This window comes from Xiphophorus couchianus, chromosome 18 (assembly GCF_001444195.1).
Source record: "Xiphophorus couchianus chromosome 18, X_couchianus-1.0, whole genome shotgun sequence".
Taxonomy (NCBI): domain Eukaryota; kingdom Metazoa; phylum Chordata; class Actinopteri; order Cyprinodontiformes; family Poeciliidae; genus Xiphophorus; species Xiphophorus couchianus.
This window is the reverse complement of record NC_040245.1, coordinates 28,558,140-28,572,493: the sequence shown is the minus strand read 5'-3', so window position 1 is coordinate 28,572,493 and position 14,354 is coordinate 28,558,140. Positions and strand designations below refer to the sequence as shown.

The 14,354-nt window shown below is 40.4% G+C and overlaps 1 protein-coding gene across 5 annotated transcripts in view; it reads right to left on the bottom strand.

Moving 5' to 3' along the window:
- The window catches only part of robo1 (roundabout, axon guidance receptor, homolog 1 (Drosophila)), a 321,573-nt gene that overhangs the window by 156,937 nt on the left and 150,282 nt on the right, over positions 1-14,354 (bottom strand). For all 5 annotated transcript variants that reach the window (XM_028045383.1, XM_028045381.1, XM_028045385.1 and 2 more), the window contains one exon: positions 502-828. In XM_028045383.1, the coding sequence (XP_027901184.1) occupies positions 502-828 (327 nt within the window). The remainder of the gene's footprint in view (positions 1-501; positions 829-14,354) is intronic.

Genomic DNA, 14,354 nt, shown 5'->3' with positions numbered 1-14,354 from the left:
AGTGCTTGAACAAATATTTACTAGCTGACCTTGAATGTGCTGGAATCCCCTTTTCACTAAATCGGAGCATATCAAACAATATCAGTCTGGTACTTCAAGAAACTGAGTAAGAAACCTCTGCATCGAAAGGTGACTGGACACAGATGCAACGACTGCATTGGCTTCAGAATACCAAAGAAAAGCAGAAGCTGTGCCAAAACAGAAAGGCCTTTGTTCCTATTGTGGCTCCTGACCACCTACCAAGGGGTCCTTTAGTGAAGCGCTCACCCTGGAATGATCAGACCACCTCTCCCCCCAAGGCTCCACAGGCCTTGCCGAGACCTCTGGGCCAAACACATCCTGCCCATCTCCTGAGAGATTATCCAACTCAATGAACACATTGAGAGCAGAAACAGTGGATGAAACTGGAGCCTGCTATTGAGCTCTATCTGAAACCAGAAGTCTTTATTCGCACTCAACAGCGGAGAGGGAGAAAGAAACCAGAAGACGTGCGGCACTTACTTGCTACTTCCAGCGAGGCATTGTGGCTCACTGCCTCTCCCAGGTAGTTGCGGGCAACGCAGACGTAGGAACCTTCGTCCGGTTTGCTCCGTCGTCCGTGGACGATGCGCAGGAAGAAAAGGGAGCCACTGGGCAGCAGCATGCGTTGGGAGCGGGGATTGTCCCTGTCCGTTTCCACCCGCTCCCCATCTTTGTACCACTCCACCGTTGGAGCTGGCCGCCCCTCCGCCTTACAGTTGAGCGTGGCAGGCTCCCCTTTGGATACGATCAGGTCAGATGGGTGCTCTACAATCCTAGGTGGGGTGTCCTCTTGGCGCAGCCGAGATCCTGAAAGGAAATGAAAAGGTGAAAACTAACGTCTTCAGAAATCTACAGCCCTAAAAGAGTCATTTGGCTGAAAATAGGTGGCTTGCCCACCTCATAGGAATAGTTTAAAAATAACATTTTAAACTATTTCTTTTTAGAAATAAATGGGTTAAAAACTAAGCAGTGTGTTTTAGACATGACTGTGAGGTAGAAGAAAAATAACTCATGGTTTTCAAATGTTTTTGCAAATAAAAATCCATCTTTTGGCAACCGAAGACTAACATTTTTGCCCATGTATTTTTGCAAAACAATTCAAGCACAGTCACAGTGGATGGAGAAAATCTGTACATAGATTTGATAGTCTTGCCACATATTCTCAATAGATTTTAGGCCTGGACATTCACTCAAAGTTTCTAATAAATGAATATGCTTTGATCGAAACCCTTCCATTATAGTGCAGGCTGTATGTTTATGGTCGCTGTCCTGCTGGAAGGGGAGACTTCACCAAAGTCTTCAGTTTTTTGCAGCTTCCAATAGGTTCCCTGTGTTTAGCTCCATCTACCTTCTCATTAACTTTGGCCTGCTTCTCTCTTCTCTAGTCTGCTGAAGAAAGGCTCACAGCAAGAGATGTTACCACCATCTTTCACTGTGGGGAAACATGTCTGCTATGTCCCCTACATAGTTTGTGGCAAACCACAAACAAGACTTCTTTGGTGTTCTTTCAAAGATGCCCTGCTGCTTTCCACTCTTTCATAAAGGCCAGATTTGTGGAGATCATGACTAATGGTTGTTCCTTTTGAGAGACTTCCACCTGAACTGTGGATGTCTGCTGCTACCATGAGCCTCTTGGCTGTTTGTCTTAATTCCCTCCTTGCCCAACCTGTCATTTTAGGTGGAAATGTCTTCGTAGATTTGTTGTTGTGTCATATGTTTTCCATTTTAAGATAATGGATTGAACAGTGCTCTGGGAGATGTTCAAAGCTTGAACTACCATTTCATAACCCAACCCTCATTAAATTTAGAGGACTTTATCCCTGACCTATCTGCTGTATTCCTTGTTTTTTATGATGCCATTCTTATATTAATGTTCTCTAACAAACTTTAGAGGCCTGTATAGCTTTGTTCTTAGATCAAAGAACTCACAGAGGGACTCTATTAATCAGAAGGCATACGGACAAAAATTTAGTCTATTGCCCCTGGAGGCTACATCCATTTCAAAGCCAACTATCGATCTGAGTAATAATAGACCAGCACCAGTGACTAAGCGGCCAGTCCTGGCTAATGAGAGGGAGAGTACTGACTTGCGTTAGCCTTAGAGAGGTTGATGATTATCATGCCTGGGCTGGTCACACACTGGATTGCATACTTCTTCTACTGTCCATGTGCAGGAATAGGCAGGCATTAACATTGGATAAGCTAGCTGCTAGCATGCCTAAGCTGGTCGCCCACGACTCCTACGCATTTCTTTAAAGAAAACTTTGTCAATAAAAATGTCAATACATTAAATGCACTGATCTGTTCTTTAGACAGATTATTTTACTGCAATCCAACGTGACATCAAGCATAAACATAATGTATTACACAAAGCTGAAGGTGGCTTCTGATTCAGCAGATGGATAGATGGTGTTTCCACCTAATCTTTTAAAACCTAGAACATCTTTAATTGGATCCAGTTTCAAAACTCCAATACATAAGACTGACCTATCCGCTGTCCTATATGGACTAGATTATTCTACACTAAATCAGAATACTTAAACTTAGTGTCTAATTTGTGAAAACTTTATTTGGTTTGTGAACACACAGAGAAGTTATTGAACTTTCCCAATGCAAATAAAGTTTTCATAAATTGGCAACCCTGCCAACAATTATTTTGACATAGTTTTCTTCCATGAAAAGATTAAGTCACAGATGACCAGTTTAGCTATGCTAGCTGTTAGCCTATCCAAGATTAATGTTAGCCTATCCAAGGCTAAGTCCAGTCTATATGTACTAATGGACAACAGAAGAAGGCGGCAATTAAATGGATGACCAGCTTGCACATGCTAGTCACCAGTCTATCTAAAGCTTACACAAGTCAGAACTCTCCTTCTCATTAGCCAGCGCCGGCCACTCAATTACTGGTGTCGGCTTATCATTAATCCAATCAGTAGATTAATATAGATTAATCAGTATCTTAAGAATGGATATAACCTCCTGTGACAAGAAAGCAGCAACCACTGGGTACACTAAGGTCTTAGTTTTAATACTAATACCACGCCATATATTTACGAACTAGGCGACTTCTAAAGGTGCAGGCAAATGGGCTGAATAAAACGCCTTAAGGTCTACAAGCATGAAAAAGTCCAGTCAGTATTAATATTTTTGGAAAGCCCTAACCATAATTTTAGCCTGTTCATAGTATAGCGTTTTTCAGCATTCTGTTATTTATGAGTGGTACTCCAGACCAACCCACATTCACTGCTTGTATGTGTGCCTCTTTATCCTTTCAGTTTCCCTAGACAACACCAAGCATGTATGAATGCTTAAAAGACAATACTTATTGCATGTCTACTGAACTGACATTGAGTAATTAAATTAACACAAAGATAACAATTTCTGTCAAGAGTGAAGGAGTAGAGATAACAACTGACCAATCTGGAACATCACTCTTTAATTAGAGCGTGTGCTCCTTCAGTAAAGGTTAGCGACCCTGCAATTTATGTGACTGTCATTTCTCAGATCAAAGAACAGAGCAACAGAAACAAGGAAGGGATCTGTAAAAAAAAAAAAAGAAAAAAGCAACGCACCTTAAAGTAAAAAGGAAATTAAGAGATAAGATAAGAGCGCACCTCACGGTGGCCTCGCAAACAGGGAGCTACACCGCCAGGGAATCTAAATCAGTGTCAGCAGCCATGTGAAAGGAGTTAACACCCGAGTGCCATCTCTGGTCATTACTTCTGCTCCCTGACCAGTCAGCTGTGGCCATCAAAGCTGATTTACATGCAAATCAGCTCCCTGTTGTTAATTCCTGAAGGGTGGATCTGGCACTGCGCTTCTGCACGCAAGTTCTGTTCGTCAGAGAGTGACACAGGGCTCATCCCTCCTCGCCATATTGCCCACCGTAGGCTTTTGGAGCCCATTCAGCACCAATTAGAGGGAGTCAGGTCTAATTGGAGGCATCGGCCTGCAATTAATTTACCCAGTATCCCGTGAACTTGCCACACTGCCTCATTTATGTGCCATCCATCCAGCCCCCGCCCTGGTTTTCTTCAGAAAGCGGTGCTGAGGAGGCATCTTCCACTGGTTGCCACATTCTTTTTTTTTTTTCTTTTTTTTTTTTTAAGTGAAGTCAGCATAATTAGAGACAGCTCTGTGGAAAGATTAATCACTTCAATGCTAATGCGTAGTATGGCCGGTGAAATATAATTAATCCAGCCGCCCAGCAGAGAACATTTTGATTGTGGCTCCTGTAAAAAGTTAGGTTTAGACGAACAGTGATAGCTAAAACTGGGTGGATGTTTTCAAAATTAACTAATTCATAAAATTATGACAAATGCTTACATTTTTACCATCTGTCCCATTAACTGTATGCATCTAATCAACCTTTTGTTCTTCCTTAACTTGTACAAAATCATTGATATTTTTTGTACATAATGCTGTGCAAAAACACAAAATTTTGCCCAAGTTTTCTGTTTCTACTTCAAATATCTTAGTACACTTGAAATAAGACAAAAGTAACTTAGAAGTAACTTTTCAGAAAGACACAGGAAACTGTTTTAAGTTAATAATTCCTTAATATTGATGAAAAAGAGGACGTGGGACACTAAATTGTCCCACTTAGGGAATTATTAAATTAAATGTCTTGTTCCATTGGCAGATTACTTCACTTATAACCTGTAATTTTTCATCAATAATAATTAAGTATTGACAATAATCTCCAGTGTCTTGTTGAAATGTTACTCATAAATTAGTTTTGTCTTATTCCAAGATACTTATACTAGAAACTAGACTTGGTGTGATTTTATGTTTCTGAGGTGCAAGAATCTTTTTGCATAAAATTATTCCGAAAAAATTGTCATAAACTGTTTGTGTTCCATTTCCAATTTGGACAAAGCGAATGATCTGTTTGAGGAAATTAATTTCAGTTCAAATTTAGCTTCTTTTTTCTTTTCTTTTAAAAAAAGGCTTGCTTACAAAACCGCATATTTTGGAATTTAGTGATACATGACTAACAGTTGGCAGGGGTGAAAAATGATATCTGAAACAGATGGAAAATTAGATAGGAACACATCAACCCTCTGGTGAGATTAATTATCTCACTCTCTGGCACTGAGTAAAGTCCAGCCTTCCCAGCTTTTGGAACCGCCTCAAGCTTGAATAAACTAATTATATTCCAACTCTCATCAGACAAACTTCTGAACCAACAGACTTAATGATAACAAGGGTCATCCAAAGGTTCAGGGGACCCCACCATTATCGCTGCAACAACTGCCCCTCTGCCGTCGCCCTTTACCCGCCAATGCATGCTAGCATGTTTTATTAAAGAGGACTTTAAAAAGCGCCACTGCTATCTGCTCTGTTCTTACCCTCCCAGAGTTAGACAGCTTCTCTCTAATTTGAAGCAGAAGTTGGGGTTTTTACAGAGGCCATTAACTATTTAGATGTGACCCACTGGGAGGAGAACTGTGCAACGATGAGCGCTGCGTTTGATCAAAGAGTGCTCACTGTGGATGATTGCACTGGATCTGCATGATTAACATGTAAACTCCAAATACAATGGAAAGCAGAAGAGTTTTTATTGGAGCTCTGGGTGAACGTTTCGAGTCAGTGAGATGCTGAAAGTTGAGCCGGTATCCCGAGTTCAGAGGTCTGCAACTCCAGAGCTGCAAGTTGGTCTTTAAACACCACACAGAAACACCTAGTAAGAAATAAGCAATACCTTGAAATATAAAAGTTATAAAAATATATATATATTTCAACAGAATTTCCAAAGCACTAATAGAGGGAGGGTTGGCATTTTATAGAGGAAGCATTAACTGTTTAGATACGGCTTCATGAGCAGAGAACAGTTCAATCAATGATAAACGATATGCTGAGTTTTCACTGCAGATGATAACACTGGAGTCGCATGACTAACATGTAAGCTTGGTATATAATGTATAGTTGGATAATATCTGTTAGTAGTGGTGTCCAGATACAACTTTTTAGTCTCTTATGCGATACAGATATTGCAGCTTTGTAAGTATTGGCCAATATCAATATTGACCTGATACAATATCAGCATAAATCACAGATACTTTTATTATTTTGTAGTGAGGAATGTTAGAAAAGGCTTGATCAAGTGATTTTACTCAGAGAACAATAGTCAACAACAAAAAACCTAAGAACCAACTCATTTATTATTAGCAGGATACATGTGCTGCCGGCAGAGGAGGGCAAAATTAACTTCAAATTTTATCACAACATTTTGTTGAACTAATATTATAATGATAAAGATTATGATTTAAAAAAAAAAACCTTTTTGTTGCTTATTATTTAGGTAAGGAGTAGTTTTGAAAGCACGGCGTTCACAGAGCCACATATACAAATATTGTTCTTGAAAAATGCTACCATCTGAAATGTGCCACTTACTTAAAAACATTTGATTTATATCACTAAACCGCAAAAGGTAACTGGATTTAATCTTTATTTTTAGTCTTTTGTTTAACATACTTGATGCTCTTATGGAACAAAAAGAGGAGAAAACAAAAAAAAACATTTCTGGTCACACTTTCAGTCTTTCTTTTATCTAACATCAATAACTAATAAATTTATCTTAACAATAAATCAAAATTCTTATCATGATAAAAAAAAATTCAAGATAAATGGTAAACAATATGATAAATGCCCACCTGTAAATGCTGGATAGAAATTCTGGGGCGGACTAAATACTGGAGTGGAATGCTTCTATCAGCATCCAATCTTAGATGTGGGTCGATATAATACGATACTGACTTTATTTGGCTGATATCGGAGCAATTCACGATATCAAAGTTGGACTGGGACACCTCTGGTATGTTATGGAAAAGCTGCAGAGAATAAGGTGGGAAAGCGTTTGAGTACAGTCCTGTGTCGGCTTTGCTACGCTGATCCAAACAGAAACTCGGTGTGAACCAAGTTTTCCCACCTTACCTCGACTCCAATGCCCCTCGTCAGGGAAATAAAAGAAAAAAAAAACAAACCCAGAGAGACAGAGACACACGCTGAGGGTGGGAGTATCCCACCACAGGGCAACCTGATGCTCCACACTACAGGTGGAAACACTCCAAGATTACAACTGATTTAATTGCTGTAACTACGGCACAGACGGAGGGCCAAGTCTAAAACTGAAACAAGAGAGATGTAGAGTGCACACTTCACCACTGAATCAAGCTGTTCAGAGTCTCTCGCTCTTTTTAGTTTGAGTCAATCTAACCCACCCACCCCCAGCGCTGCCCTTCCTTTCCCTCTACTGATTTCAAGCACCTCTCTCCGATGTTTTATTCCACCCTCCACCCTCCCACCACCTCCCCATTTGCTTGCAGACAGAGAATGTGAGATGAGCTAATGCAACACACAGCCTTACCGAAGGGAACCTGGGACTTCTACTGCAAGGATTTGATCGATTGTTGCTCGGGGCCAGATTCTCCCTCTGCCTTCACCCTTGCACTTGCCAGTGAGCTTCTATGTTTTTTTTTTCTTATTATTTTGTTTTGAATTTTTCCCCTTCATTTACTCATGAACACACACTTAAACATTCACAAACTTCAAGTTAAGTTTTAGGAAGCTTCACGCTTGCAGTGGAGGCAATTAGAAAACAGCCGTTCTCAGAGACCTTCAAACAAACATACAAAAAAACAGCAAAGCCTGACAGCAACAAACACGCTGAAGGCATACGCTGTCCAATCCCATCAAATGTCCCTGACTGAAACCGACCCACCTGCAGTTCAAATGCAAAGACTCATGAGAGCCTTTGGGCATTTTGTTCAGGTTCCCATCACTCTCCAGATCTGGATAAAAATAGCCTTATGAAGAGATTCGTGATGGTTCTCAGTGAGCCAGAGGCATCGTCGTTCCCAGCCATCAGATCAGCAGTTGTTTGCATATGAAGGCTGAGGTAACCAGGTCTTTTTTTAATCGATTCATCTGTGTTTTGGTGCCAAACTTGATTCTCATCTGGCCACATGAGTTCCTGATCTGTCAATAAATCACACAACACAAGCTGGCTTCCTCAATGTGGGACGCAAGTAGGTAAGAATCTGATTTACAATGCAAACAAAAAGGAAACACAGAGAAGTCATCGTCCAGTTATCAATCACTGATGGGTCAGAAACTCTAAAGTCCAACCTTTTTAAGGTCATTGAACTCCACTCAGCCACTTATTTGTGGTAACAACACTATTTTACTGAAGAAGACTTGAAGTTAACTATTCTGAACATCTATGATGTGTTTAAGTTTTCAAAAGAGTAGCTTTTCAAACAGAAACTATTTTCTGTGACAAGATGACAAAGTTCAGTCAAGCTGGGAGAGAGTGAGGGCTTCAGAAGATAACAGGAAGACTGGACACAGTACACCAAAAGGTACTCAAATAACGTCCACCTTTTCACAAAGTTTAACATTCTGGCTCTAGATCAAGCTAAATAGAGTTTTTTTCTCATTTTGAGTTTTTATTCACTGGTCATATTCGGTTTTTTAAAATGTTGCAACCTTCTGGAAATCCCACAGCCAACTAATTAGCCAGATTATATTGATGTACAATAAAAACAAATACACCTTTGCTAATCAAGGGGTTCACTAAAGGAATGCGGTTTTTGCATAGTAGGCAATAAAATGTTTATTTTCTTATTTTAAAAAAATAAATAATGAATTATTCTATAATGGCAAGATTATTATTATTATTACTTTGCTTTTATATTTTAATGTATTTACAATATTCTATAAAAAAGCCTCAAGTGGTGAAATAAAAATCTGCAGAATGTGCCAATTTGTATCCGATTCATCGTCAGAACAATTGATTAATCGTCACAATAACGGATTGTCTGAATCATTGTTAAAATAGTTGATAACTAAAATAATTGCTACTTGCAGCCCTAAACCTCTCTAACAACTTAGTCTTTGTTTTAAACAGTTACATCTTTTTAACCAGGTGTTTTTTTGGTGCTGCATGGCTGACAGCTGGGACGGCAACCCTGCAGGATCTCCAACTCCCAGCAGCCTTCAGGACCACAAAAAGCCAGACAGGGTTGCTTTTTTTCAGACCCACAGTCATCTTTAAACACAGTGCACTTGGCCTCCTCAAATAAAACCCCAAACCCACACAGGCAGAATAATGCCTGCAAAACATAGAACCCTAATTACTTTCCACTCGCAATGTACATACAGGAAGAAGTGACGTAAACGCTGGAGAGAAGCTGAAAGGAATTATAAGAAAATTATAAAACAATTACCGAGCAGCAGTAATCAGTTACAGTCCAGTGATTTCCATAGCTTCAAAATAAGTGTGCCTCTGTTTCGCACAGCTTTTTTTCCATGGCTACTATCTTGGCAACGTGGGGAAGAGGAAGGGAGCCAGGCGCATGCCCTTTACCTAGAGGAACTCACCAGGGAAGGAGGACAGTGAAGCAATTTAGATCTGTTGTCAACGCAGCCTCCCGAGGTCAGGAGACAGGATAATGCGTCTGCTTCCTTGAGTGATAAAAACAGCTTCACAACGCCACACAGTTCACTCTAATTGCTGCAACCGAACAAATCTGAAGCTGTACAGATTTGAGAGAGACTGCATCGGGCGAGGAGTGGGCAGAGGTTTGCACTTTGGTTCAAGCTCAATCTACAAACTCCTAATTATTACAATACAAACAGCTAACAAGGCAATACATCGCTCCACCTAGATTACATCACTTCAAAGCTAATATTCCTGACACACGAATTAAATGCACTGACAAGAAAGGGCTTTTATTCCATTTTAAATGTGTCCCAGTTAGGACACATGTTTGGAATAGCTTCCCAAAAAAAGTAAGCTATTCACTTCCTTTTTTGAAAGCAAATAACTGCACTGCATCCTCATGGAAGAAGGAGACTTTAAAAGATCTGCTTTTGACCCATAATTACTGGAATACTGATCAACATATATTATGTGTATTGATGATTTTGATGATGAAACTCGACAAAACATAAGTTTGGTCATTGTTTTCTCAATTGTTATCTCTGATGTTTGTGACTTCATATTTTTGTGCTTTTATGGTGCAAAGAACTTTGAACTGACATGTTATGAAATGAATATGCTACACAAATAAACTTGATTTTTGTGGAATTTCACAATGAATTAAAGAAATTACTTTTTACTTTGCCCTTGAGAAGATCAGCTATTTCACTAAGTACAAGCTTGATACATTTTGAGAAATCTGAACTGTCTTTTACACTTGGTTAGTCCAAAATGATATACAACTCAACATGTGGAAAGAGGATTTGTCATAAGGTCATTTGGCAAGAAAAACTGGTCTTTACATTGGTTGGCCTGTTGGTGTGTCTGCTTTTTCCCCCTGTGTGTTTTCTTTTGTCTGAGTCATATTTACGTATATGTAAATGAGTGGGCATTTTTATTTGCTCTTGTTAAAATCAATAAAGAGATGTTTTAAAAAAAGAAAAAACCTGAAGCTTTACACCAATTATAGAGCGGTAAAGTTTTAAGGGGTGAAGGTCAAAGAGAAAGACCATAATTATCAGGTGCTTCACCAGTGTGACACATATTGTGACCACCCACATCCAGAAGTCCAAGTATGCAACGGCACAGATATGGAATATGGATTTGTGATAAAGGAGGCCAACCACAGTAGGGCACTCCCTATCTAGAGCCCCATTAATCTGTGATTAGGGGACTTAAGGGGGGATTTATGGCTGAGATAAGAGCAGAGGGCGTGTCCCTCTGGGGGCAGCCGGGCAAAGACCAGAGCCATGCGTAGTGAAGAACGTGGCTGGCCAATTTAATGACTGAACGCAAAAGAAAAGGCGACCTCTTCTATTGAATTAAGGGAGATAACAGAGGAGGGTTGGGCAGAGATAAGACAAAGAGAGACGGAGACCCGGGGAAGAGGCTGGGTACTGTACTGCTGCTGATCGGATGACAGAAGCAGGAAAAACGAAACGGAATCTGTAGCCGTTTCAGCTCCTACAATCCCACCCCGGAATGTGCCGCATGAACGACTTTGCCAGTTGGATCAGATCAAACCTGTTTTTAATGTTACACAAGGCTATCACTTACACTCCTGAGAGCCGGGATTAGAGGCCTGTGCGCCAGTGTACGTGGAGACGGAGGGGTGGGGTGATAAGGGGGGTGATGGATGGCTTTATGGCCTCTTTCTCTCCTCATCTCTTTGTCTCCATTTGCCAAACAGAATGGTGTATTGTTATCTTCCCTTACGCTACAGCAGCACTTGAGAAGAGGTATCGCCTGACTTAAAATGGTACTTCTGTTCAAATTTGTGCATTTTCAAGTCAAACAAAGACGCTGCTTAATACCTTTTTCATTTGTACACATCACAGCATCTTGACTCACGTTATTTGATTGTTTATCTCCCTTTCTGTTACAGTAACTGAGGCAATCATCAGGCTGAGTACAATGGTCCCGTTGATATTGGAGTGGGCTCAGACACAGGCGCATTTAGTGGCATCAGGTATATCAAGGTTTCAAGAACATCCAGTCTCAAACACACCATTAGTCTCTATCCTACTGTTCCTTCATTATATGGTCTTTTTAAAGTGATACCAAAGAAAGTGCCAGAGTAGGTGAAGTTCACAGTTGAACTTTACCTACTCTATTGCTGCGGCCTATTTGTCAATTGACTGAAAAAGGTTTATGATACCATCCTGGTTTAAGACCAGGAATATTTGGAATGATTCCTGGTCTCAAACTGAAATTAGCTCTATTTTACCACTGCAGAAGGCAAACCAAGAGTAGTCTATCTGTCTACTAAGCAGCTGACAGCAGGCTGACTGCCTGACTAAAAAGCTAAGTTTGGGTTATTATACTTTGGTCCAACAAGTTAATTTTACTGCAAAATTCAGTTTGTATTCAACACTGTTTGTTCAGGTCTATTATTCTAAAACATGGCTAACAATGGTGCAACAATAAATCAACCCAGATTCCCTTAATTTTAGGTGATTGGCCAAATCAGTCTTATCTTCTACGAGAGAGGACTGACATGCAGATAAGGTCATCACTGTGGTTAACAAAAGTCATGCCACCATTGCAAACATAGCAATTTTGTTGCCATATTTAGCAAATCATACACAACATATTTTCTTAAACTCTGGGTCTAGTTTTGAAGTTTTACAAACAGAACCCAATGCACTCTTGACACCAGTCAGAATTGCTTTATTACAGTCGTTGCCTTTGATCACCCTGCTCCTCATTCGTCATCTGTAATAAAGAGACAGCATTTCTGCTGATGACAGCATAAGGGGACATTTAGCACCAGAGGTAAGTAACACACGGTGAGCTGTTGAACATTTACAGTAATGGCTCATCAGTCAAAGAACCTGGCGAGATCTTTAGGGCAGAAGCACAAGCACGAGTTCCTGATGCCGTCATTTGGGAAACGCATCCTTTAACTCATTTAGAAGGGCGATCCTGTGATTGGGCTCCAGTGGGGACCAAAAACAATGGAAACAGTATTTTCAATTCTGCTGCAGGCTGTTTTACTAAATACACACAGATTTGGAAGACAACGTGATTGGAAGCATGATAAAGGAGGGCATTTGAGCTCATAAACACCTAAGAACAAGAACGTCTTTTTTTCCCTAGTCTTTGTAAATTTTAAATCATTTCTTAGTAATGGGTGAATTGTTTTAGTATGAATAGCAACATAACTCATAAAAGTCTTGTAAAAATATTTGCACATCTTTAACTTTTCCACATTCTGTTGTGCTACAATTAGAGACAATTTAAAGAGTACTGAGATTTCATGTAAGAGACCCACACAAAGAATCACTTATTTGAGAAGTGTAAAAAAAATCAATTGTTTTGTTTCTTTTTTTCCCATAAAAAAACAAAACAGAAAAGAAATCTCACATCATGATGTTCTCACCACAATGTTTTATGGTATGGTATACCCAGATAAAAGGCTTGGGTTCAAAATTGCAACATGGTTTCCATTTTCAGTTGCTGTGGTTCGCTTTCACACTGCACCATGTCAAACGCATTAAACCTTTTGAGAAACCTGTTTCCCCCATTGCCTGTGGGGGCGCTGCACCAAGAACTGCTGAAGGAAACAACACAAAAACCTCAGAAGATGATGATGAACACAACTTCCTTCTTCAAGAAAAGTAAACAAAAATGGAGTGCTGTCACATTTTAGTGGTTGTAGGATTTCTCGTTTGTTGTTAGTGAAAGATCATGAGCCATTTTGCCCGCTAACAACAGACTTGCATTTTTGTTTTGGCCGTATCTACCTAGAATGCCCTTCGCTGTAGTCCACGTTCTGCTTTGGCAAGCTGTCCGGTCACACATGCATTCAAACGGTACTAGAATTCCCTTCAACCGAACTGAGACCACGGTTTATGGGTGAACCATAGTTTGCTTTAGTCCACATTGGAGTTCGATTGTGTGTTCACACCTCCCCAAACAAACTGGACTTTCTAGGCAAACAAAGTTTAGAGTTCGATTGAAGCGGACTAAACAGGGTTGGTGTGAATGCACCCTAAAACCTTCGAATGGCACTCTATTTCCATCCTACCATATTTCTAAATTTACAGAAATCTCATTGAGAAAGACAGCAGCAAATATAACAAAATATTACCAAGGAGGCAAACATACCACACAAAATTCTCAAACACAAACCAAAGGGACGAGTGTGGATGAGCTGCAGCTCTTCTCGACACCAGTCTGCTGCAGCAAGTGTCGTTAGACAGAAACAAACAAAAGCTGTCAAACCCTACAATGGGTCATGAGGCCAGAAATCATTCTTGCAAGGATAAATCCAATTTCTTCTCCCTATCTTATCAGTTCTCGGGGAACCAGTTGGGAATTTTGTGTTGGGAAAGATTGTGAGGCTTGTTAGGAAGCTGCCTGTCAAGTTGGCTCTGCAGACCTGGCAGATGGAGCTGAATGGAACAGGGTGGATGCAAGCGGAGAGTCAGTCTGTCGGTTATTTATCGCAATGCGACTTCCCCAGACTCGCGGATTCCTCAGCTTGACCCCGCGTATTCCTGGTGTCAATCTGGGACGAAAACATCGCCAACACCGATGTCAGAGATGTCACTCTGTTAGTGGAGCAGAAACTCTAGGACAAGGGGCTGTAATTAATCCAGAGCCCAGATGACAGGCTGGGGACCCTCCTGTTTCAGCACACAGAATAGCTGAGGGTTTGTGCTGTAGAGCGAGGATTACAGAAATGAAGCACAGGGGAGTAAGAGTCGGCAATTATCTCTTGTTTCTGTTTTGCAGCTTTTTAATGAGGTCTGACCAGGGTATCGTCAGAAATTCACGAATGTTTCAAAACAGCAGAATAAAACGAGTAGGACTCTGTTTTGTTTTCAAAACCTCAGAATGTGAA